Source organism: Motacilla alba, chromosome 2, assembly GCF_015832195.1.
Source record: "Motacilla alba alba isolate MOTALB_02 chromosome 2, Motacilla_alba_V1.0_pri, whole genome shotgun sequence".
NCBI lineage: Eukaryota > Metazoa > Chordata > Aves > Passeriformes > Motacillidae > Motacilla > Motacilla alba.
The window spans coordinates 23,430,753-23,456,706 of NC_052017.1; the positions used below are offsets into that span (position 1 = coordinate 23,430,753).

The window sequence follows — 25,954 nt, forward strand, 5'->3', positions numbered from 1 at the left end:
TCAGTTTGCTTTCTTGGCATATAATTTTGAGCGCCGGGCTGTGGTTCTGTAACATGGCTTTGTCTGGCAGCAAATGCTTTTGGTCCAAAGGGAGGCAAGGCTCAGAAGGTGCCAGGGACATATTTGGGTGGGTACATAGTGAATGCGTGCCAGAGCACTCGGTGTGTGTCTGTCAGCTCACTGCTGTCTGCTACTTGTACCAGTTGTCTCCAGGATTGTGTAGATCTAAGCCTGCTTTTGGACCAATATTTCTAAGATTGAGAGTCCTTTTAGGAAGTGTATCAGCAGAACATTCCAGTTATTCACATATGTAAGATACCCCTGAAAAGAAGCCTCTTTATTTGTGTCCAATTGGAGAACTTAAAAAATCACTTGTATCGCCCACATCAGATATTCTAGATAGTTACAGAAAATCATGGGAAAGTCAGAAGCTTTTTGTCCCCCTAAAACTATGCCTTCAGAGTTGTGATCCTTATTCAGGAGGCAGGGCTTAAAAACGAACACTTGTGTGAAAGTGGAATTGCCAAAATAATGTTCTGTTCTGCTTCAGTGGAGGGTTACATGATTTGTTTTCAGCTTGACTAGGGGGAGTGCTGGGAAGCCTGCCCAGTGTGGAGATGATGTTTTCTGCAAATGATAACAACTTAGGCAATTTTCAGTCATTTGAAAGGATTAGGTTCCATTTAGCATTTGATAAGTGAAATATTTTATTTCTTCTGGAGGTAAGTCACTAGAACTGCATATTTTTGAGAGGACTTGGAAAAGATTTTGAGTGAAGTATGATAAGCTGCAGCAGTTCCTTTGCTTGTTTCTTTCTTTGAATTTCTGATGCGTAGAGGTGAGTCATCTTTGATGATGGCAACTGCAGAGGGAGGATGTTTTGGAGTGATGTGTGACAAAATCTGAGAATCAAAGCCAAAATGGAGAGGTTTTGCCACTTGGGTGGATGAAACAGTTATAAAATATAGTAGTTAGCACATGAAATGATGTACAACACTTGTTTCAAAGAATAAATACAAACTTTCTCACCATAAACTAATATAGTACTTGCACAGGTCCTTTTAGAAGTATAGGTACCCAGGACCAGAAAGGGGCTTGGAAAAAATACTGTTAACACTGGTCACAAGAGAAGGAAGAAAGTCTGGCTGAAACTTTTGACTCACAGGAGCACACTGAAGTCTCAAGGGAAGCTGGAGACAGAACCACATCTGAAACTTGAATGTGTAGATTCATTTCTGCCTAGGGAGCTGGCAGAAAATATATTAAGCAGCCTGTTCTGTGGTATTGCTGCTTGAAATGGTGAGATGGTGTTTCAGGTTGTGAGGAGAACTTGTGGATGCCCCATTCCTGAAAGTGTTCAAGGCCAGGTTGGAAGGGGCTCTGTGCATCCTGATCTAGTGGAAGGTGTCCCTGCCCATGGCAGGGCTTGGAACTACATGATCTTTAGATTCCTTCTAACCCAAACTTTTCTATGGAAATTGTGAATATGTTTGATATTCAACAAACATACATGCTATTTATGTGGCTATATGTGTTTTAAGGAGTAATAATTATATAAAGCAGCTAGTGTGGATTATGCAACCTTTTCAGTTCAGTTACACATAGGGAAAGCCAGTCCTAGTAGTGGAATGTGGAAAGTAGAAAAATATGGCATTAAGCAGAAATAATCTTGCAAATAGAGTAGCTGGCACCTAACTTGAATTCAGTTATTTGATTCCATTAAATCATTAAGTTAGTGGAACAAAGTATGCTATGCTTTTTGGACACATGCTCATTCTGAAATTTAAGATAACATTGACAGGAGGATGTGAGTGAGTTTGATAAAGAAAATGTTAGTGAACTGTACTGAAAAGGTACACATTGCAGCATAAAACTGGAAATGCTTAGATGTTTGTGGAGCATAATTTATATACCAATGGTCTTGCTTAAATGTTTCTAGGATGAGGTCTTAGCCTTCCAGCAACATGTCACAGTATTTATCAAGGGACCTGTAGATACCTATTCAACATCAGGTAAGACTTGATTGTAAGATACATAAAGGAATCATACTTAACTGATGATTAAAATTCTTTTGAAGGGTCTAAGAAGTCCTCAGGAGAGTGTTAATGACCTCAGTCCTATTGAAAACTTTCGGATTCCTACCAAGGTATGATATAACATCCCTCCCCTCCCACTCCCTTTTAGTTTTTCATTTTATACTTAAATGACATTTAGTTGTGTCTTCTTTTCTTCCTTAACACCGGGTTTACTGTTGTTCTTTTTTCAGTTTTATTTCTTGCTGAAAGTCTTTTAGAGTGTTTTAATGAAAGAATTAAGAACTATGAGAAAAATCAGTTCACCAACTCCGAATGAATTTGCATGAAAATTTTTTCTTGAAACTTTTCAGTTGTCACTGGATGCTGATCTTAATATTATTTAGGTTTCTTGTTGGAGTGAATTAAAAAAAAAAAGAAGAAAAAAGAAAAAAAGCCTGTTTGAGTTTTACTTTGGAAAGTAGATGCTGTGGATGGCCTGTATAGTTCTAGTCTTAACATTTAGTTTCTTCATGGTTTTGGTGCTGTAAATATATTTTGTAATTTCATAGTTTCAATCTTCAGCATATATAATTAACTTCATGTTCTACTTTAAAAGTTAGCTCTTTTTAATAGCAATAATTTTTGGTATTTTTTTGGGTCTCACTATTTAAATGAAGGCAGCTCACTGTCATCTCACAAGTCATGCTGAGTATTCTGTGTGTGATTACTGTGAATTGTCACAGTAATCAGCTGTTCCTTATTCCCTGTTGACCTGAGGGGAGGATTCACAAGACTTCTGTGTTGTTGTCTATTAATTTCTATGAATTTGGTCTTTGCCCTTAACCATTAATATACTTAAATTACTGACTTGAATTTAGATGACCTATTTTACAATAGTTAAAAAATCAGACCAAAAGACCCCTTGTGTTTCTTTGTTTCTGTATAAGTACTGTGTAATATGTTGCTTGTGCTGAGACAGATCAGAAAATTAGCATTACTGTATATTTCAAAAATCAAGTAAGAGTCTCTGAATTGGTACATTATACTTCGTTAAACAGTGGCCAATATATTGATACCAAAGAGCAAAAGTATTCAGTTGCAGCAATGTTGAAAAACCTGTCACATCTCCATTGCTTAAATTTCACAATTGCGGATTCCTGCCACTCCCTGAGCAACCAGTTTTTTGCCAAGTTGGCTCTCCAGGTAAAAGCAGATATAGAGTATTTTGGCTGGATTTCCATTCTGTAATGGTTTGATGTTATATGTCTGATAAGTCTACACTGTGTAGCAATAACTGTTTTTATTTAGCTCTTGAATCATGAAAGTCTCAAGCTGTTTTAATGACAGAATGGTTATGATGCTGCACTTTCATCATCGCACTTCCACATTCAAATTGATATCCCCAGACTGATTTTGGGCAAATGTTACTGAAAACTTCAAAAGCTGCATTAAAGCTATACAAAAGTATACAGAATGAAAGGCTGCAGGGTCAGCATTAATTAGGGCCAGTATGAATTACCGGTAAAAGGACAAGCCTTTGGTTAGACAACCCTAGGTACAAACCCATGTTTTTTAGATGAGGAACTCTCACACTAGTCTGGAGATCTAATGGGAAATATGGAGGACAGGAAGAAGAATCTGCTGATATTCCATCCGCTGAGAGCAAAATGAGCAAAATTCTTTTGGGTCTTGATATCTGAAGTTGTTGATTTGCTGACTGTTTGCTGACTGTGGCCAGCATGATGAAGTGATGACTGTACTCAATTTTTTATTTTCAGGCAATGAAATTGTTAGGCATTTGGACATTTTAGTGATAACCCGAGTGTATTCTCTCATGTTAACTGGTACTCTAATAAGTTCTGCAACTATTTTGAAAAAGTTCAGTTTCTTATCATATGAAGGCAAATCACTAGCAAGCTTGCTTAACTTGTTAATCCAGACTCATGCAGCCAACTCACTCACATAGGGAGGTATCTCAGTAGGAAGTAAGTGTATAATACTTTGAGTCTGATAAAGTCTCATAAAGTAGAGAAGCCAAATCTGAACTGCAGGGCTGGATATAACAAGTTGCCCAGAGAAGTTGTGGATGCCCCATCCCTGGCAGTGTTCAAGGGCAGCTTGGATAAAGCTCTGAGCAACCTGGCCTAGTGAAAGGTGTCCATGACAGGAGAGAGTTGGAGCTAGATGATCTTCAAGATCCCTTCCATCATTCTCTGATGATTCTTTGATGATTCTATGATATCTAGAAGAGAAAGTTGTTTGTAGAAGGACATAATATCTATTTTGACTGAGATACCTTACTTCATTGTCATACCCTGATTTCCCAGGGAAACTAATTCTTTTTGAACCATTCTGTTATTGTTGTTTCCCAAGCTGATAACAGTTTTGTTAGCAGATTCTGTCACAAAAGGCTGAGGTAGGTATTTTGCATGCTTGAATTCAAGTGTGTTGGATTAATGGTGAGTTGACTTTGAATTAGGTTATGTTTATTTTGATGATAATCAGCTCATATGCAATATACAAATATTATTTGACTTTGTAGCTTATCATGGTAAATAACACTGAGATTTTTTAAACATGTTTTTCCTATAGACATAGGAATGTGGGTTTCTATTTCCCCAGCAGTAGCTGAGTGCTTTCAGGAGTGCATTAAGCAGTAGTGTGTTCTATGGATAGGCTTTGTTGTTCTCTCCATCAGGAGAGTTGTTTTCAAAGTACAATGTTTGTTTTGGTCGAGTAAGAGCTTTTTAGTAAGTACCCTTTATACATATTGAACAAGGAAAGATCAAAAGGAGGTTCTGATCATTTTCTATGAAGGATAGGGAATACCACAAACTTCTCTGTGGTACTGCATTCCTTAGCTGGGGAAGGGGGAGGGAGGGGCAGGGAGGAAAAGTAAAGTAAGTTTATAGATAAAGTTATACATTGTATTTTATTATATTATAGACATTTATTGTTATATAAAACACATAGAGGAAATATTAGATTGTTTTTTATATAAAATATAAAAATTATAAATGTATATTGTTATATTAAATAGATACTGTTATAGTATAATATTTTATATATATATATATATATATATATACACATTAGATTAGATACTAGATAAAGGTTTTTCACCCAAGGGTGGTTGAGCACTGGAATAGCTCTCCAGGTAAGTGGTCATAGCACTAAGCCTGGCAGAGTTCAAGAAGCATTTGGACAATGCTCTCAGGCACTTGGTGTGACTTTTGGGGATAGCCCTGTGCAGGGCCAGGAGCTGGATTCAGTGATCCTTGTGGGTCCATTCAAACTCAGTGTATTCTGTGATTCTGTGATTATAAGACAAATATAATCTCTAAACATATCTTTGTATATAGATAGAATTCAAAGATTGTGTTTGCATGTGTGTATATAGATACATATATAAATGGTTTAATACTTTTATTTCACAGTGGTGCAGTGTTGCAGTATAGCTGCTGATTGAATCTGTTGAGCACGGCCCTTATCCTGGTATTTAGGACTGGATTTTAGCACAGGTGTTATCCATGTTCAGAATGGAGGGATATAAATCAGCAGCATGTTCATTGGTGCATGACAGAAAGGGAGGCTGTGCCAAATTGGTATAGTGCAGACTTGGCCCCTGGTAATCTCCAGGTAAAAGTGCATAGTCTGTTACTGAACTTCAGCTAGATTAGAAACTGTTTAGAATTTTTTTCCCTGAGTAGTATCAGTTAACTTTTTTCAATGTCTTCACTTCCCAGTCTTTTAGGTGATAGTGACTGGAGTGCAGAAAGTGTTTGCTTCTACTCCTTACAAGTAATGCTTCATTCAACAGGGCAATATTGGTTTTGCTGCTACCGGCAACATAGCATGCAAGGAGACTGGGAGTGTGATGCACTGGGAAGTTGCTGGGTAGACATCTAAAACTTGCTGAACTGCATTTCAGATGAGTCTGCAATGAGATGACTCTTCTGAAGTACATTTCAAAGCATTGCCACAGGCTTCTAGACTGTAAACTCCTATTTCCATAGAACAGAAAGACAAAATGATGTGAGATGTGTGTGGAAGCAAGCACTGTGTTTTATTTAGCAATGGCTTCTTCGAGCACACAAAGCTGTCAGACTTCTTTTTCCTTCTTTCTTTTCCTTCCCAGATGCTGTCTTTCACTGATCTATTTAGGTGACATAATAAGAGAGGCCTGCTGCTGAAGGTTGCACTAGTGGTAACCTGTCAGGATAAATTGTTTTTCTATGGAAGTATGATCCTGAAGTACTGGGCAAAAAAAAAGGTTCAATTGGCACCACAAGTGACATGAGTTTTAAGTAGGAGGTGAGGCCTCTTGCTGAATAAATATTTGGAAAAATGAGTAGCCTGTGAAGCAGTATCTTACCAGGCTCTGTTGGCCCATTATTGATTGGAGAGTTCCTACTGCTGAATGGATGTGTTAACCTGGACAGGTAGATTGAAGTGCATATTGTGGCATCCACCTTGCCAATATGCTGTTCTTCCTGACTTCCTGTGTATCTAATTAATTCTGTTTAGCAATGGCAAAGTTCTCTGCAAGGGTATTATCATGAGATTCCCACTGTCACAACTTTTAACAGGTTTTTCTGTTCAGAATAGCACTTGGAATTGCTGAATTAACATAAAATATAAAATGTTAAATGTGTTTTAATGCTAACTTTTTTTCTTTTTAAGGAAGATACTTATATGGCAATAGCTAGACAAGTTTTGGGGTGGAAAAATACCTTGAGGGATTTAATAGAGCTTCTCTCTTTGCTTCCACTAAGTGTGTGAGTACCAAGTCCACAGAGCTAAATCAGCCCTTTGCTAAGACCCCTGCAACTACAGGGCTTATTTTACATAATATAATTGTTTTTGTGTATCTGATTGAAAGGATGAGGAAAATGGAATATCTGCAAATAAACTTTAGCTAGGGATAGTTGCCTCCTTTAGTGGTGAGTGAATAAATTTGCCTTCACTATGTTGGTTATTTCAAACTACTGGAGTGTGATGTTCTGAAAGCTGCAGGTTATCTTGGTAGAATGTCTGGTGTCAGATAATGTAATTTATGGTGGAGCTAAAGTTTATCCTGGAGACTTATAACTAGACTGCTTTTCTAGAAAAAAAAAACCAAACAAGGTAAAGAAAAACCTTGTCATTTAATAAATATTTTTCTGAGTAGTGTTTTGGCAAGAAACAATCAGATGAGTGATCTTTCTAAGACAGATTAAAATGGTTTCTAGCAATTTTCATAGGCACTCAGACATCAAATCCAGAATAAGTGTCCATAATGGCTTTCTTAATACATCTTTAGCAGATGTAAATCACCACTGAGCTATGGTATTGAGATATTTTTTCACCAACATGACAAGGTATCAGTAGTCGGGAATTTCAAATGATCCTAAGCATTTCTTCTTTGGTTAGTTTTTCATCTTTTTTTTTCTTTTAGGAAACAGCCATGCAGGAACTTGGAGGCAAATATTGGATGATAAATTCATTTATTCCATTTGTAGTAGTTCAGTGGACCCTGTTGCCTGTCTTGGATAATTTTTAATTTTAGTTTCATATAGCTAAAACTCAATGTACTGTAAGATGCGAAGCTGATTTACAGTGGAGTGTAGATAATAAAGCTCCCATTACAGCTGTAGAACGATGTAACTCTATTATATCCTTGTTTCTCTCGATTTGTCGGTGCAGTCCATGTCCTTTCTCCGGCTGGGCGTGGGTTGCTGCGTTCACCTGCGCTGGTGGCAGTGACTGCATCGGGCGTTTCACGGGTCGATCGGAGGCGCCTGGGGCCCGACGGGCGGGAGAAGGGGGCTGCTCGAGAGCTTTTCTCCGGTCCCCGCTGCCTCCTCGATGGTTTTTCTCCCGTTCCCCGCTGCCCCGGCGCGGCTCGGGGCCTCCCGGCCGCGGCCTGGCCCGCGGCCCAGCGGGGGCGCCCGAGCACCGCCGGCGGCCGCGCCTGGCGCCTTCCTTCGGGCTCGCGTGTGGCCGCTCGGGGACGCGAGTTACGCTTGAAACCCGTTTTTCTCTGTATCGGAGTCGTTGCTTTTTATTTCCACACCGCCCCACCTTTTTCTTATTTTCCTTTTTCCCCCTCTTTTTTTTTTTTCCTCTTGTGAGAAGTATTTCAGAGGAGCAGCAGTTCCTCTGATGCTCTTCCAAGCTTGTGACCCCTTGGCTGCCTCTTGCTGCGTAGAGAAGCAGCGCCTTGCTGTGTGTTGTAAGGGTCACTTTGCTTCGGAACGTCTGCACATTGACCTTATCTCAGCTCACGTGCAAAATAAGCAAATTAGTGGTTGTTCAGTCATTTAATCCAAAATTGGATACCACTAGTTGGTGAAACAAATCTTTGAACTCTTTGTGATGAAAATACCAGCACTGTTATAAATAAGAAGCTTGACTAGGCCAATATTCAAGCAGCAATCAATTTATTAATTAATGTGGTAAAGTATGAGCAAAACAGCGCTGGGTACAGGGGGGGAAGTTTTCCCTCCAGCTGCACACCGATGGTTGGGGGCGTACAGATATTTATAGGGGTGCACATAAGCTTTTTTCAGCAGTTTCTATTCCCAATTTTTACGTCACAATTCTATACACTATTGTGAGTTAGTTTTCTCAGAATGTACCCCAGAAAGGAGTATTCCCAGATGGTGGGGTCCGACTTCCCAAAGAAGAAAGAGGTCTTCCAGCTGGTGCGGTCCAGACTCCAGATGTGGGCCCACCTTTTAATTGCAAAGACTATAAATCTCATAACAGCGATGTCCAGCTTCCCTTGGTCGAAGCTATCAATCCTTGGGTTGATGTTCATCTTCCTTTCTCAAGCTGCTTTTTACTGTTTTGCTAAGGTGTTGAGATAAGCATGTTTCCTTTACATATATTCTAAACTTATATTTTCAAAGCTCCTTACTACAAGCAATATTCTAAAATTATACTTCAAAAGGTTATTATTGCAAAGCTGTTAAATGCTTAGCTACTTGCAAAAAGTTCCTGTCCAGCAGCAACATCCTTAAAGCTTTAATTCAGATGCTATAAAAGTTAATTGCAAACAAAGGATAAGTTCAAAGGCCTTCTTCCATGCTTTACTCCCTCAGTTAATTTTTTAGAATTCATCCTTTAATTGTCCCATGATCAGTTTCCACACATATCACAATCACAAGCACACACGCTGCCTGTGTGTACCTGACACCAAACACAGCTTTGTATCTCACAAGCACGTTGCCCCACTGGAATAACTCAGCATTGCTGGGAGGCTCAGGGTCATAATGGGACTATTCAGTCTGCTGGATTGCTTCACCAGAGTTTAATTTCATTATCAAGCAATTGGATCCATTTTATCTTTACTTTTGATGAAAGAATATTCTAACATGTCTCCCTTTTGAGTCCCTGATAAAGGATTTTTCATTCTTTTTGAGTGACTGACATCCAGGAAAGGGCCAGTGTTGGTTGCAGTGTCCAGTGCAGCAGAGGAGGAGGAGGTTCAGGCTGAGTCCTTCGTTCAGCCACTGGAAGCATCTGGGCTGTCGGGGAGACCTTCCAGAGGAGATCGTGACAGCCAGGACGAGGATGCTTATCTCTGGAATATTAGCTTTCAGAAGGCTGACAGCACATCTCTGCTTAGACCACTGTGCTAAAATCTGAGAGCTGTTAATCTTGTGCAAAGAAGGCGGATCTGTTCTGGTTTTACCTGTAGAAATCAAGTGTTTAATGGCATATCTTTTATTTCAGTGAATGTGTGGGCTGAACTGAAAAGTTATGCATTTGTAATGACACTGTCTACCTGTCATTTACAAAGAGGGTTCTTCTGTTTTAAAAAATACAGGTTTTATTTGTTTTGGTTTTGTACATTTTTTTTCCTCCTTCTGGAGAAATAGTCTGCCAGTTTATTTTTAGTTTATTATGAGAATTTCTAAAGGTGAGGAGGAAAAAACTGGGCTCAACATGCACTTGGTGCCATAAATCAATGAAGCAGTGTTTAAGTGGGCTGCAACGTTGAAGTCTACACTATTTTTTTTGAAAAGTTTAAAATATCTCACTCTCCCTAATGGGAAATGCAAGCTACAGTGTGCTGTACTTTCTGTGTTTTGCCATTGCTTCTTGTGTTAATGTTGGAAATGGCTTTTGGAAGATGTTAGTTTTGTTAAAAGGTCGTTCTTCCTAGGATTTGTTATTACATGATGGAAGTTCTTTTTTGTGTCATGCAGGAGGAGCTCAGAGAACTACATGAAGAACCAACTGATCCTCAGGCACAACAGGAAATAATTAACAGCATTGAAGAAGTTTATTTTTCCAATGACTCCTTTGATATTGTGAAGTATGAGTTAGAGGTAAGCTGTCATCTTGAAAGAAAAAATGGTAACATAACAAAAAATGAAGACCAAAAGTATGCTTGTTTCAATGAGCTATTTTTTGTTTCTTAGATCTTGTATGAATACAACACTGTAGTCCCCTAGGTTATCTTGCAGTTGTGTGCAGCTTCTAGCATAGAGTATTGGAGCATATATGTAGTATATAGTCTCTTCTTTTAGTGTAGTAGAATATGCTAACAGGCATTTTGTAGTTGAAACTGAAGTGAAAAAGTCAAGATAGGTGAGGAAACAAATCTGTTCTATATTTTGTGTATTTTTTAGCAGACTGACAGAGACAATAATTTCTGTGATTGAGTGGTTGTGTGTATACATATATGATGTAAAATGAAGTAACTTTGAGGTAATTATAATACTACATGAGGCAATTATGATCATATGTTGTGTATCTTAACACTAATTGATTTCAGTATCCATCATTTGAAAACATGGATTAGTTCTGCAAATTAGATTACAGAAGCCACAAGAATGTTTCTTTAATGAAACTGATTGCTTAGCTAATGCTGTGTGTGAGTTAGCAACCTTTAATTTCTTACTGATTTTAATTTATTATTTAAATGCAGAGGCTTCCTCCAGTACTTAGTCTTCAAGAACTGGAAGAGTACAGAGACAAACTAAAACAACAGCAAGCTGCTGTAAGTAAAAGTTTTTTCCTCTGTACCCTTACACAATTTGTTGTCTTGTTTATAAGTCTAGCAAGAAGTGTAACTGAAAAAAATTTGATTGTTTAACACATTAGATGCTAAGTATTTTTTAGCATCATGTTGTGTGCCTTTGTAGTGGAAAATCATCACTAAAGCATACAATCGTATGAAATCATGGAAGTAAATCTTAGTGCTAAGTATTGTAACAAAGAGCAAATGTGCTAACTATTTCTTTAGAAACTTGACTTTTTGAATGTTTGTCTTGTAATGTTCAACACAGTGCTGAACAGTGTAGTATCTCTTTGAGGGATTTCTGGCAGTGTAAGACTTAAAATGTTTTAAAAACTCTTGTTGAAGATGCTGTTTTCTCTTACTTTTCATTTGCCAGTATGTTAATTGTTCACAAGGGTTTTTAGTGAACACTGATACAGATTTATTATGTAATAAACCAAATTAAATGTAATGAGTAGTAACTACAAGGAATGAGGAGAAATTGGAGTTGCAGCATTTGAAAGGTGCTTGTTGTGTTGCAGACTTCTAAATTTTCTATTAATGTGTTAATTGTTGTTCCATTACTCTTTTGAGGTGGATAAGATGGTACAGGAAACAAATCTATTAACTGTGGCATTTGGAGAATATCTGCAAGTAAAACAGAAGTAGTAATCCTAATTCATGTCTTCAAATAAATGAAATGTATAGGAGAATCTTGCATTGTTAATACATAAAGCAAGTGCCTTCTGCCTTAAGCTGCTTTCCCCATTATATACCTATAAAGTTTTGTGAAAGATTAGTGAGAAGTTGAGGAAATGGATATTCCATGTTTCTCACCAAGATTTATAAGGAAAGAAATTGGAAGCGAGTGAGAGGTGTGTTTGTTTGTGTGGTGGTGGTGTTTTTTTTTAATTTTAAGAGGACATCTGGTGGTGACCTTGTTTTGCAAGGAAGTGTTCTCAAGACTGAGACAACTTCAGTGAGATACGCTGCATAATCCTGATATGTGTTATCAATGTCTTGGCCATTTTTTGCTTGCAGGATGGGAACTGGCTGCAGCTGAGGGAGTAGTTTCAGGGCATGACTGCTACCAAAACATTTGAACTGGAAAGTGCATGCAGCTAATGAATAATAGGGGAGAGAACTGAGCACAAGGCTTCCAGTAAATAGGGCCAGATGTGGCTTTCTTTTAGAATACAAACAGGTAAAAACTCTGAAAGCCAAAATTTTTGACAAGAAACATGTGCCCAGTTCTTCCCTCACCAACTTCCCCCAGTCAGGATTGGTCCTTGTTTGTTTCTTTCTTAATGTAGTCAAAATGTGTTTCTGGTATAGGAAGGAATTATTTCCTCCTTAAGCATGTGCCAAAGTGCTAAAATTTCTTATATGCTGTGTTTCATGTCCTTATGTCATATTTTCAGGTTGAGTGTGAGAGACTGTTTGCTTCTTGTGTCTCAGTTGTTATCCATTTATCTTGTGATAGGTCATTTAGAGAACTGTCTGCCTTAAAGGACGTTAGTGTCTTTCATGGAAGACAAAACTGCAGAATGTTGGATGTTGTTAGTTCAGTCCTAAAAATAGTTTAATGGTGGATAGATTATTAGATAGAGGAGTCAAGAAACCTGTTGACATGTTACACAATGGCTCTGCTTTTGCAAAAAACTAAATACTACCTTTTTCACTGCAGTGTCTGTACCTACAGCTGCAGAGGAATTTACAATAATAGTTTGGAGATAATTCCAACTTCTAAATTTGTCTAATGCAAAGCACTTACATGAGTGTGAATTACAGCTACTAGAGCTCTCATCTTCACTGATTTACTGCTTTTGCACAGCTGATCTTGGTAATCCTGTTGTTTTCAGGATCACTATAGACTTATTTTCTGTAGTTTTCTCAATAGTTTTCCGTTCCACTGGAAGGATCCCAACTTGCTCAAATATTTTTTAAAGTATGTATCATAACAACTTTAATTTGTAATTGTCTTGTTACAGACAATTTGAATTAGAAAGGCTTTTTAATTGTATGTCTGCTAGACTTCATTTTAATTAGTGGTCTAATATCCTTAGCTATGTTGTTTTTTCTTCAGGAGATGAAATATTTTTTATTGATGTGATTAAGAAAGAGAAAATTGTCCCTTCAGCAAACGTTGTTGGCAGACATTGATAACCATGGTCACATTCAGTGCTAGCAGCTGCAGTTCAGGATTCCAGGACTTAGCACAGCACAATTGTATGGAAGATGCCAAAAGGTGTGGCAGTTTGGAAATAAATGAAGTAACTGGGGATAGTATTGCTCATCTGAAAAAGTATCTTGGAGCTTGGAACCTCAGAAAGAAAAGTAGCAACACTAAGTACTGGGAAAGAAAAAAAAGTTCCTGTGGCAGGTGCTTGTCAGTGTTGAGGTTGTTATTAGTCAAGGGTAACTGAGGACTTGCAAAACAAAAAGAGTGTAAAAGCTGGAAAGAAATGTATCTTTTATTCATGTGTACTGCTTGAACATTGCTTAACACTACTAGAGCATTGAATACCTAGTGAGTATATCCATGTTCTAAAGTTTTTTACAGGTACAGGACTAGAATGAAGAATATGTTGAAAAAAGAAAGTGAAAATTTCACAGTGCATAGACTGTGGAATGAAGAAAATTTCTTAAGAGCCCCAGGGTCATGTAGGCTTACGTAGCATTTGGTGGGATAATACCCTATCCTGACCTCACCTTGCTCTGGAGTGGTTCCTCTGCTGTCCTGCAGAGCAAAGCTTTGTTAGTTATGGAACAACTGAAAGGTTAGGAACAACTGCACAGTTTTAAAATTGCTCTGAGGTTCTAGCCTGCTTTTGATGTGGAAAGAGGAAAGCATGGCTGGGTATATGCTCCTTGTCCGCATTGCCTGATGACGCTGGAATACTTAAAAGACCATTTATGTGCAAGTGCTCTTCCAGTGGATGGGAATTGAGCTGGTGGAGCCAATATAAGATTGTTACAGGAATGCTGATTGAAGAGCTCAAATTTGTGCTATGTTTAGGCAAACATAGCAGTCAAGCAGTCAAGTTTACAAAACCCTCTTTGTTTCTCTTTGCCAGTAGTGCCTTGTGGGCTGGCTGTCATAGCCAGTTTTATTTTATTTCCATTTCTGGGAGTATTGTTCCCCCAAAAGAATATAGAGCAATACCAGTATTTTCTTTGTCACGTATGAAACCATTTCCTAAATATTTTTAGTCCCTAATGAAAAACAAAACTAAATACACTATTCTCAAGCTGATGTTTATAAGACTGTTACTGTTGGATTTCTTTTTAAGCTTCTTTTTAAATGTTTGTGGACAAGAGATTGATTAAGGTGGCAATGCCCAGTTTTTAAATTTAATACAGACAGCAGCTCTCAGGAGTGTTCTACTTAGAATTATACTCAGAGTAATGGAGAAAATTTTAAAAATACATATTCTGTGTTCTAAAGAAAAGGTATAATATGTAAAGGATGCAGATTAATTTTGACATGGTTTTACATACTTTAATGCAATATCAGTTTCAAAGGTAGGTGTCCTTATGTTAAATGTGTTGTGGTTTAACTCTAGATGGCACTGAAGTATCATGCAGCCTCTCACTCACTTCTCCACCAGTGGGGTAGGGGGGAGAGTGGGAGGAGTAAAAGTGAAAAAGCTCATGGGTTGAGATAAAGGTAGATAATGCAAAAGAAATAGCTAAAAATAGGTAAAGCAAAAGCAAGTGAAGCAAAACAGGGAATTAATTCACTGCTTTTCATGGGCAGGCAGCTGTTCAGCCTTCTCCGGGAAAGCTGGGCTATGTCACGTGTGGCATTTATTTGTGAAGACAAATGCCATCACTCTGAGCATCCTTTGCTTCCTTCTTCTCCCCAAACTGTAAATGCTGATCATAACACTGTATATTTAGGATATCTCATGGGTCCTTTGGGGTCAGCTGCCTCAGCTTTGTCCCCTCTCAAAGGTTTGTGCACCCCCAGCCCACTTGCTGGTGAGTTGGTTCAAGGAGTAGAAAAGGCCTTGATTCTCTGCAGGCACTGCTCAGCTGAGAGACCTCTGTGTTATCAGAGCTGGTTTCAGCCCAAGTACTTTGGAGAAAATTGAATGCCCCAGCCCAAGCCAGCACACCATGCTATATTGTTGACTTAAATTTGTGCTCTAGCAATAGGATGAGCAAAATGTAAACACTTGCAGTGCCCCAAATTATTTCTGTTTGCTTTTCTAGCATGTTCCTTAACAAGCAGAGAGTTGAGTAATTTAAAAATGCCCACTAATTGCTAGATGGACTTGTGAACGTTTCTCTTATCTTGGTTCTAAGGAAAGCTGATCATAATTTTTACAATTTTTTATGTGTTGTTGTGGCATATTTATTAATAAATTTGAAAAATGCAGAACTTAATGGTAGGGAATCATAAGCTTGTAGAACTTCAGTATGGGCATGGCCTATTTAATTGAGATTGCTATGTATCACAAGGAGTGTTCTTCTTTTTAAGGTATCTAAGAAAGTTGCAGATTTAATCCTTGAAAAACAGCCTGCATATGTTGAGGTAAGACAACGAACACTTTTCAAGAATAAACTGCTCAATTTTGTGCTGTTATAATGCTGCAGTTGTGTTGTTATAGTGATTTGTAGTAGGGGTGCTAGTGCCTGCTTGGAACCAGCTATTTTTGTATGCTAAAGCTCTGTCTCTAAAGTGAAAACCAATGGTGCATTGAGTTGAAAGTCCTTAAGATGATAAAGTTTTGTAATATGGTCATTTTACAAGGCCTTCTGAAGAATTCAGAATTCAGGAATTCACAGGCTTGGCTAATACCTGTAATGGACTTGGAGCAGGAGCTGCTTTACTGCCCCTGTTTAGGAGTGGTGTCACATCTTATTCCATAAGAGAAAGCAGTAGTGATCTTTCTTAAGATCACTCAACTGTCACTAATTGCAGGCAGTTGTGGGAATCACAGAGTCACAGAATATGTCCTGTTGGAAGGGACCCACTAGGATCATCAAGTTCAACTCCTGTCCCTGCAGAGAACCATCCCCAAAAGTCACACCATGTGCCTGGGAGTAATGTCCAAACAATTCTGCAAAGTGAAAATGGTGGTTGAGAATGATCCTGTGGTGAATACTTCTGTTTGTGTACAGCACCTTACATCACCATTGTTGTACTGGGGATTATGGCAATTCTTTGGGCAAGAAGCTGGAGAGAGTGTGGAAGAGCAAAAATGGCTTCCTGGCTATTAACCTGTGGTAGATGTTATGGAGCTGCAATCATTTTCCTCTTATCCAGAGGACACAACATCCTTTTTGTTCTCTTGTTCTTATGGCCAGTGCATCCAGTCTTAGTGAAGTTGCTATCTGTGTTCTGGCATCATTGCCTGGGGAAAGGAGTGCTGCTGTTTAAAGAACAATAGCAGGGAGAGAAGTGACCATTGCTTGTTTCATCTCCTGCAATAGCAGGTGGAAGAAAAAGGCTGTAACAGTAAAGTTGTTTCAGTTTTAGTTAAAGGGGTGATGAGGTGGGAGGCTATTGCAGAAGGAGGCTGGTAAGTGCTACTGTACAGTAAGTGCTACTGGTTGAGTCTTCACAAGATAGTGTAGAAGGGGAAGAAAGAGTAATTGTATGCTATAAAAATATTCTGGTATTATTTCACTGTTATGTGGGTTTGAAATTGATAGTTTTGAGTGAGTGCTGCTTTTCCTGAATCCAGCAGCTTCACTTTGAAAACTTCTCACAGCATAATGGAACTGCAGCAAGTGTTCTTGCATTTTGCTGTGTAATGCTAACGTTCTTACTGCAGACATCTTAGTGAGTTGAATGTTTCATATCTAGAAGTATTTCAGATATTCTAAAAGGACAGTTAAAAATCTGTTGTGCCAGTAAAAATCTTTTAAAAACTTTTCTTAAATGCTTTAGTGCCTGATTAAGTCAATAATCCTCCAGTGTTACTTATGGACACAGGCCTGCACAGAGTTATTCTTGTCAGTAGACTTATTGGGGAATTCTGGTGGGCATTATAGGTCTCACTTTCCCATTGATTCATGAAATGAACCTCCTGCTGTGCTGTGTGAACTTGCAATGGCAGCTCCAGTTCAGTGTTCAACTACAGTAACAAATCATTACAAGAACCAAAAATGCAGTTGAACACACCTCCTGGACTCATTTTCACTGTGCAAAGTGTAGTTTAGGGATATCATGGTTTGAAGCCCATGCCTAGTGTAAAGTACTGGTCTAACAGGCACTCCTGTGGCCACCATGATACAGACATGACACAGACACAGGGTAAGGGATTTACAGTTTTTTGTTCTTGGAAGAAAGACAAGCTTTAGGAGCAACCAGTGGGTGAAAGACTATTTCTGAGAAGAGGAAAATTGTATTCAGCCTTAAATGGTGGGCAGAAGACTCCCCCTTCGGGAATATTTAGGCTGCACTCTCTCCCCATTCCCCTTCATCCAGTTGTGTTCAAAGGAGAGATTTTACAGAGTCTTTGCAAGAGGCAGGACTGGAGTGGAATTGCTTCTTATTGTATGTGTTTCCTCATGAACAAGGAAACAATGGATTTTTGAATAGCTCTGGTATTTGCAAAGTATGTTTTTAGAGAGAAGTAGAGGTAGGTATCGAGGAAAGTAATCTTCAAGTTTGGTTTCTTAAGATATTTTGCATATCAGCAACCAGGCTGTCATTTATAGGAAAGCAACACTGGTAACATAAAGGAGCCGGCTGGTGGAAGTTGCAGCTTAGTGATTTGGAGACTGACCAGGAGCTGATCTAAAACTGAACTGAACTTTGAATTCATTTTTGCTTGTCATTTTAGTAGAGTTAGATGAGTTTTCAAAGTGAAAATCTCCCTTCTTGTGGAAAGCACTTGAGACATTTTGAAATGATGAGCAGAGTTAAACAATAAAATAAACCTCCCCCGCCAAAAAACACCAACCCCAAAAAACCAACAACAAAAACCCTCAAATGAACAAAACACTTTTTCTGTAGCCTGAGGAGAGAATGCACTTTTCTGCAGGGCTGTTCTAACAAAAGAAATCTTAATAGTTATATTAAAACATTTATTTTTTTCAAGGAGTTGAGATTATGCTAGGCACTTCACAAAGTCAAAATCAAGCTAAATTCAGGTCACCTCTGCTGAAGAGTTTTCAGCTGAAAGTCAACAGGATACAATTAACATTCATTAAGATGTGACATCTATTAAATTGGTAGAACACAAGTGCTTCTAAACAAGAAAATGCTGTGTGAAACATAATTTGTGCTTTTTGTTTTGCTGCTCTCTGGCATAGTAATGCAAATTAAGCTCTGCGCTTCTATCCCTGAAGCTTTGATCATTCTGTTGTAATGCATTAATGATATAGAAGTTCTTAGGCTAAATGTGCAATATATAAATGTAGAGGGTCCCACTTCAATGAAAACAGATTTCAGCTATCTTATCTTCAAAAGAGAACTGTACTTCAAAATATAGTTTATGTTAATGTTACATTGCAGTACTAAGTGTATAAAAAAGGATGAAACAAATAGTCTATGAAGTAATTCCACAAAGTCATTATAACATCTCAAGAGAAATGTACTAACCAGTAGTCTTCACTGGTGTGTAACTTGTATATTTGTTTAACTTGCATATTTGTTTAACCTGTTGTCTCTCTGTAGGAGCTTGAACGTGTTACATCATTGCAGTCTGGCCTTCAGCTGGCAGCGGTTATTTGCACAAATGGAAGAAGGTAGCTTGCTTAAGGGACTGCAGAGATTGAAAGTGGGGAAGTATTAAACAGGAAATCTGTAAACCCAGGAAGTTTGCTTGCTGATGATATTTCCTGTTCATGTGCTGAATGCTATTAGCAGTAGTAGTTAGATCTGCTGAAACAGTTGCAAACTCTTGCAGCTCTCACTTTTGCAATTGGTAGTTCTCTTTGAAACAGAAAGCTTTGGAAGTATACCACTGATCCACAGACAAGTGCAGAAGGGAAGATGTACCTTCTTAGTTGTCTGTTGGTACAGTCTCATTTTCTGAGTCCCCTAACAATCCTGACAATCATATCTTCTACCATGTATTTTGTTGGACTTGTTAGAATTGATTAGAAGTAAGCTTTATTTTATGAATTATTGAACGTTATGTTAATTTTTAACTTGCAGACACCTGAATATAGCAAAGGAGGGGTTCACACAAACTAGTTTGGGGCTCCTTGCAAATCAGAGGAAACGACAGTTGCTTATTGGACTGCTAAAATCTCTGAGAACAATAAAAACACTGGTATGTGCAGTTGTTTTTTTCAGTGACAAATGTGTTTCTTCATTTCTGCTTTGTAATGACTGGATTTTTTTTTTTTTTTTTTTTTTTTTTAGCAAAGAACTGATGTGCGTTTGAGTGAGATGTTGGAGGTAAGTCCCTAGCAGACTGGTATAATTTGAAGCTATTCTAAGTCTACTTCTGTAAGTTGTCTTAATTTTTGTCTTGCAAACAGGGTGTGTGCATGGGATGATATTATATTTTTATTCTTCTTTTAAATTGAGAAAAGCTTAATATCAAATTAGATAGCCCTGCTGCCAGGGGAGAGTATTTTCTATCAAAAACTCATTCCTGCCTTTACATCTGGTACTGAAGCTTGAGTTAGTTCAGTAAAAATGTTATGGGGTCTCTTCACTTATCTCTGCTCTCAACTTATACCTCTTTTCTTTAGCTTGCTATTTGGGGAAAAAAAAAAAAAAAAAGATGAGATGTAGCTGATTGTTGATAAGTTGGGTCTGGATAAAGAATTTCTATTGATATATTACCATACAAATTTATAGATGGGCTCCCTGCTTAGTATTTTATTTGTAAATGTAGTAGCCTTTTGTCCTTATTCATTGGGTTGGTTTTTTAATTCAGTTGTAGAAAACACTGCAACATGCAGGCCATGACACTGACAATTCTGATGCTGTTATGTATACTGGCTAAAAATGCAGTAGATACTGCACAGAGCAACATAAGATCTTGTCTTAAGGTGATGAATTGTATGAAAGAAAGCCTCAGGATTTTATTGACAGCTATAGTACTTGTAGTGTAACAATTTCGACTTACAAGTTTGCCAAATATTTACAGCTAATACTGGATGGAATGTCATGATGACAATCCCCAGTTATTAAATTTGGAAATTGAATCTTAGTAGTTTCAGCTTTCGAGGTTCTTTGAATTTCATTGTATCTTGAATAGGTCACCTTGTGTCACCTTACTCTTTACCAAACCAAACAAAACTGCACTTGTTTTCAGGTGGCATAAAGGCTTTCTTCTCAGTAAGCCCTGTACAATGATTAGCTTTTAATTTCTGTGCTGTGTTTTGCTACCCAGGAAATTAACTCTTCACTGCCTACTGGCAGGAATTGTCCTGAGGAGGTATGGTTTTCGCATTCACACACAGACCCTAATGTCTGATTACCATAATTGGTCAGTGATTTTTAAGGGCTGGAGCTGCTGTTTTGGCAGAGTGCAGTTGTAGAGCTGTGCTCAGTGTCTGCTCCCAATAAGTTATCCCAGCTACTGGCCCATTTATTTTCTGTATTCCTAGAAGTTAGTAGGTTGGAATATGCATGAGAGCTATTAGTAGCCACTCTGAGAAGAGCATTTTGAAAGGGTTCCCAATTAAAAAAAGACCTGGAATGAAGCTACAGTAGCTTACAGGGCTGAGCTGCATTTGGAATATATTAGTAACATATCTTATGCAAGCAGGCTTTCTGATTTGAGCCGTGTTATGCTTAATGGAGCAAGTACCAGCTTTCCAGTGGAGAGAGATGTAAAGAGCTAAAAATGCAGCAGTCCTTTTAGTGGAGTGTACTGTTCTGTTTTCATCTAATGGATAATGTGTTTGGGGTTTTTTTTTTGTGTTTTTTAGTTAAATTCTATCTGCGTTAGAACATTGCTGTTAAAACCAATTTCATTTCAGAAACTCCTTTACTATAATAGCTGAATATAAATTACCCTTGCGTTTTTGCTCTTCAATCAATGACTGAAATTCCAGTAACAGCTTTGCATTTGGGCTCTCTAAAGCATGTAATATAACAGATGTAATTATGACAAAAACCAGAAGCTCTTCGCTATTAAAGAGGGTTTCTCTTCTTCCAAGATTCCTTCTGAATTTCCAAGAATACTGCAACAATAGGTATATCTGAGGCAATGCCCATGTCTTGTTGGTAGGATCCTTGGGTTTTACATTTTTGTGTGTATGTTTTTTTGTCCTGATATAATACTTCCTGATTGAGTGGACTACCTACTGGATATTCTTATATATTAGGATAATGCATCCATAGTGTGTTCTTTGTTTCCTGAGGCCTTCTGTTAGTCAGTTGTGTTTTAAGCTAATTTCTAATGAGCTGGATGTGTCAGTTTAAATAGTGTTTATTTGGGTGTAATGTTGGGAGTGTCTTCCCTGTCTCCTTTTATGTTTTATAAACAATGGGAATAGCCTGCCAGTGCCTGAATTAACCTCATTCCATGCTCATGAATAGATTACTGGGAAGATGTTAGTTGTTCTGTAATAAAAACTTTGTGATGTATTTTTTATGTATGGATAAGGAAACAATACAAGTTGTTTGCATAAGGTAATGTAATACCTGTTATTTTCAGATATTGCTAACCCTAAACCACCTGCACATTAAGTGCTCCAGCAGACCCTCACCCTTAACTTTACTGTAGAGACAGGAGAGGCAAAATATTTTTTCCTAATGTTTATACATAAGCATGCAAGAAAAATGGGTATTGCACTGTTGCTTCAGATGAGGTTTCAATTGTATTTTATCCTAAGGAGGAGGATTATCCAGGAGCTATTCAACTATGCTTGGAATGCCAGAAAGCTGCCAGCACTTTCAAACACTACAGTTGTATAAGGTAGGGTAATATTGTGCAGATGTCAGCTTTTATGTGATTTTATTTGTGATCATTGATTCTCATTCTCTAAAGAAAGTTTAATTGAGAAGCAATTTTCAGCTTAGAAAAGTAAAATTGAGGCAGTTATAAAAGCATAAGTAGCCTCTGTAGTTTCCCACCTCCCTCTACCATGACTAACCAGTCTTCAATAATAACAGCACATAATCAGTGTTTAGACTGTATAATTATTTGTAACTGTTGTAATATGTTGGCAGGTAAAGTTTCAACTTAAAGTGAATTATAACTGTGCTACAACCTGCTGCCTAGAGATACCTGAGCTGAGTTTTTAATGAGAAGATTCTATTATGAATTAATTTGCCTTTAGCAAGATGGTTTCTGCAGGATAATTTACAGTGAAATTAGCAAGTGCAGAGTTTCATGCTGACATGAAGAAATTACTTCCAGAACCAAAACTAATAGAAATATCTGCAGTTTCTAACTTAGAAAGACTTAATGTTTCCATTGCTTTAAAAAAAAAAAAGCAGGAAATGCGCATAAACTCCAGGAGAAGATGCAGTAACATCAGATCACTACGGAGGTCCTTCTGTTTGCATGTGGAGAAAGAATAAAGAAATGCTGGCTACTCTCTTTAGTGTTTAATGGCAGTTGGCTTTGGTGCCTTTTTTTTTCTATTTAAACTCTTTTTGCTGGGTGTTGTACCTGATTTATCCAAAGGAAACAAAAAAGGGGGGTGATGGGTGTATCATTTAAGCATAGAGAACTAAGCAGAGATGCTAGAATCTGTCTTCTGATAATTAATGTGGGGCCCTAAGGAGAAGATTCACAGCCCAGAAAGAAGTTGCATAAAATCAGATATGGTGATTATTTAATGAAAACTGCTTTCTGTGCAAGAAGAATATCCTGCCTATTTCTTTGTTGCTATGTCCCTTCCTAATAGAAACACAGTAGTCTTCTTTTTTTTTTGTCTTTTTTTTATTGCTGCTGTTCTGAAATCTTTAAAACTGATTGTTGCAAAGGTGCAATGGTGCCTTTCTTTGTCCTAAATAGTTTCTCTTATGGTAGCCATTTTTGTTAATTTTTTATACCATTTTTTAAATTTTACTTTTTGAATTTTTTTTTATTTTACATTTATTTTATTTTAAAATTTTTTTCTGAGAAAGCCTCAATTCTCTTTTTCTGATGGCATTTCTGTAAGGGGTCCCTGAGCAACAAATAAAAATTACTGTCGTTTGCAAAGACTTGACAGCCCTGACCCTTCTGGGTATGTTCTGGTGTAGACCACAGTGCTGAACCAAAGCACTTAAGGCAAGTTTCTTGGGGGTTGGGGATGTCTTTGAATTTTTGGTTAAATCCTAGCAGGATGGAGTCTTGTCTAGACGTCTTAACAGTGTTGCATTGTAAACCTAGAGTAATCTGCCTTTCAGCATAGCAGTGGTGTGATGGTGCTAGTCTGACACAGCAACAGCAGCTTAATGGGTTATGATGAATTGCTGTGTTGTGGCTCAGCAGTAGGGTTTTTGGAAATAAGAAATGGTCTGAAATGTTTGTATAATCAGTAATTTTATTCTACCCAATTCTTTTGTTCATCAATAGTGAGTTAAATTCAAAACTGCAAGACACCTTGGAACAAATAGAGGTAAGAATTATTATACTGATGTTCAGTATATGCTAATATTTAACCTCTAAGTATATGCTAGTATTTAATCTCTAAGTACTAGAGCTTTCTAGTAAAATGTTGTTAGTAATTACAGAATGTGTACATTTGTTTCAAATATTCTCTTTGGATGCTGTAGCCATTGTTGTTCATGTAGACTTTAGTGCTGTAATCAATATAAATGCTCTATAATATGTTATGACCCAGTTCACTAGTTGTGCTTGCTGTAAGTGGAAGAGCAGTCAAATTGAAGAAGTCACATAACATTTGAAGTATTGAACTTCTAAACAGTTGTGAAAAGTAAATTAATAGCAAGCCAGTAGGTTTGGATAAGCTGTACAAGAGATCACAGTTTCACAGGAAATTTTAGAGGTCAACAAACTGGAAACTGCTGGATAGAATCAGTGCTAAGCTGCAGGAAATAAGACTTGAATAGTTGTGAAGGAGGAGACTAAGGTTGGTTTAAGTTAGTAGATAGTATCACAAAAGCAAAGGAATATAAAACATTAAGTGTCTTCCTGGAAACTGGTGGAAAAAAAAGGGAATGCTTTGAACTCTACTACTAGGTAATTTTGAGCTGGAACTTGGCAAGCTTTTTGTAGGAAGTCGAGTAATGTAGGTATGTATAATGTGTATATGATGCTTGTAATGCATACACATGTAATGTTTAGCAGGAACCTGAATTAGCTATTTGAGCAGCTGTCTACTCCTGTTGTCACATGCTCTTCAGAAAATCAGACTAGCACATGTTTTATCATTCCTTGTTATTCCCTGTAAAATTAAAATTTTGTCAACTTCCTTCACTTTTGTCTTTGTACTTCAGCTTTTATGCAAAGCTTTTTTTGTTCCTTTAGTTTTTCTCTGACAGTGCTTTATTCAGAGCTTGTCTGGTTCACAAAAGTTGGTGGAGTGATTGTTTTCTTCCTGCATTAACACAGGCCATGTGAGAGTGAGCACTCACTTTTTCCTTGTGAGCAAAATCTGATGTTGCTTAAAAGGATGCTGTATTTTTACTTCCTTCCAGTAACAGCTTTGAAGAGCAAATTCTGTTCTTATCAAAATATGATAAAATGTGCCATATTGGTTGGTGAAAGCAATTCACAGCTAACTAAATAATCACGTTCAATATTTTTATTTATTACTTGTGAATTTATAAAAATACCTTACATTCTTCCTGTGAAAATATCTTATATACTGGAGTTATGTCTGTGCATATGGAAGAAACATAAGTCATCCTGGGTCCATGGATTGCTGAAAAATACATGGTCTAATTAATATGCAATAATATTCTTCTAGTTAGAAATTCCATAATGAGTCTCTTCAATAATTGAGTGCCTCTATTTAAGTGCATTCCTTTTTCCTTTTTTTAAAATATTTTTTTAAATTTAGGTTTTAATATAGGTCTTTTATACTAAGTTACAAATGATGATATAATGGCTTTTACAAATACAAGATGGCTTTAGTGGAAGGAACTATTGAAAAATGTAAGAGAAAAGTTTAATGTTCTCTGTTTAATAGCTCCATTCATGGGCAGTTTGATATGCCAGTTTTTTGCTTTGTATAGGTGTTCTGCAAGAAACAGGAAAAGGAATTTTTTTAAAAAAAATCTGTATATGTCTGAAATTCAAATTGCTGAATAATGTTTTAGAGAAATTCTGAATCTTTAGGTTACTGGTCCTTTTACCATTTGGCTTAGGGAAGAAAGTACAATGAACCCCCACCTGGGATTAGCATCAAAAATATTTTGTAGCTAATGATGTAATTCATGGAAATTTTCCAATGGATTAAGTAAAAGTACATAACAGACTAAACACCCATCTACTGTGGTTTCTATTTTTTAAGAGCAAGACTGTATTGCAAGATCATTAAATAATAAGAATTGAAATGGTTTTAATATCTAGCAAGGAAAGAAAATATTTGTTAACTGTGTATATTATGTTATTGATTCATTCCGGTTTTATTTTTTTGCATTGTTGTTTGAAAAAAATTAGGATTGGGTTGTGTATCTGAATATATTAGTGTCTACATGAGAATTATGTTATTAAGCTACACAGTCAAATTCTTGAAAGCTTTATTAGTCATTAAATACATGATCCTATTGAAGTTTTTGTTTTCACTTAGTTTACATAGTAGGTGAAATTCATTTTTTGCAGAGCTGTTCAGTATGCTCAGACACAGCTCTGCGGGCAGAACCTGTGTTTGTGTGTCTCCTTTTTTTTTGACTCTCTCAGGTACTGTTTGTTGTGCTGATGTAGTATTCTATAAATGGCTGTCTTGCCAATGAACTTGTAATTCAAACAGTGTTAGTTCCATTTAAGAGATGCAGTCAGAGGTTTAAGAAATCTGTAATGGAATTGATTGAACTGAAACCCCCAGATCTGGTTTTTCTTAGGGGTGGAAGTAGACCAGCTTAGAAATCCCAGCTCTCCCATATTGATGTTCCTGGCCT

The 25,954-nt window shown here is 37.4% G+C and overlaps 1 protein-coding gene across 2 annotated transcripts in view; it reads left to right on the plus strand.

Moving 5' to 3' along the window:
• The window catches only part of VPS50 (VPS50 subunit of EARP/GARPII complex), an 81,715-nt gene that overhangs the window by 430 nt on the left and 55,331 nt on the right, over positions 1-25,954 (plus strand). For both annotated transcript variants that reach the window (XM_038127226.1, XM_038127227.1), the window contains exons 2-10: positions 2,078-2,146; positions 10,211-10,333; positions 10,936-11,007; positions 15,494-15,547; positions 18,644-18,714; positions 19,127-19,244; positions 19,337-19,372; positions 21,769-21,851; positions 23,445-23,487. In XM_038127226.1, coding sequence (XP_037983154.1) covers positions 2,078-2,146; positions 10,211-10,333; positions 10,936-11,007; positions 15,494-15,547; positions 18,644-18,714; positions 19,127-19,244; positions 19,337-19,372; positions 21,769-21,851; positions 23,445-23,487 — 669 coding nt within the window. The remainder of the gene's footprint in view (positions 1-2,077; positions 2,147-10,210; positions 10,334-10,935; positions 11,008-15,493; positions 15,548-18,643; positions 18,715-19,126; positions 19,245-19,336; positions 19,373-21,768; positions 21,852-23,444; positions 23,488-25,954) is intronic.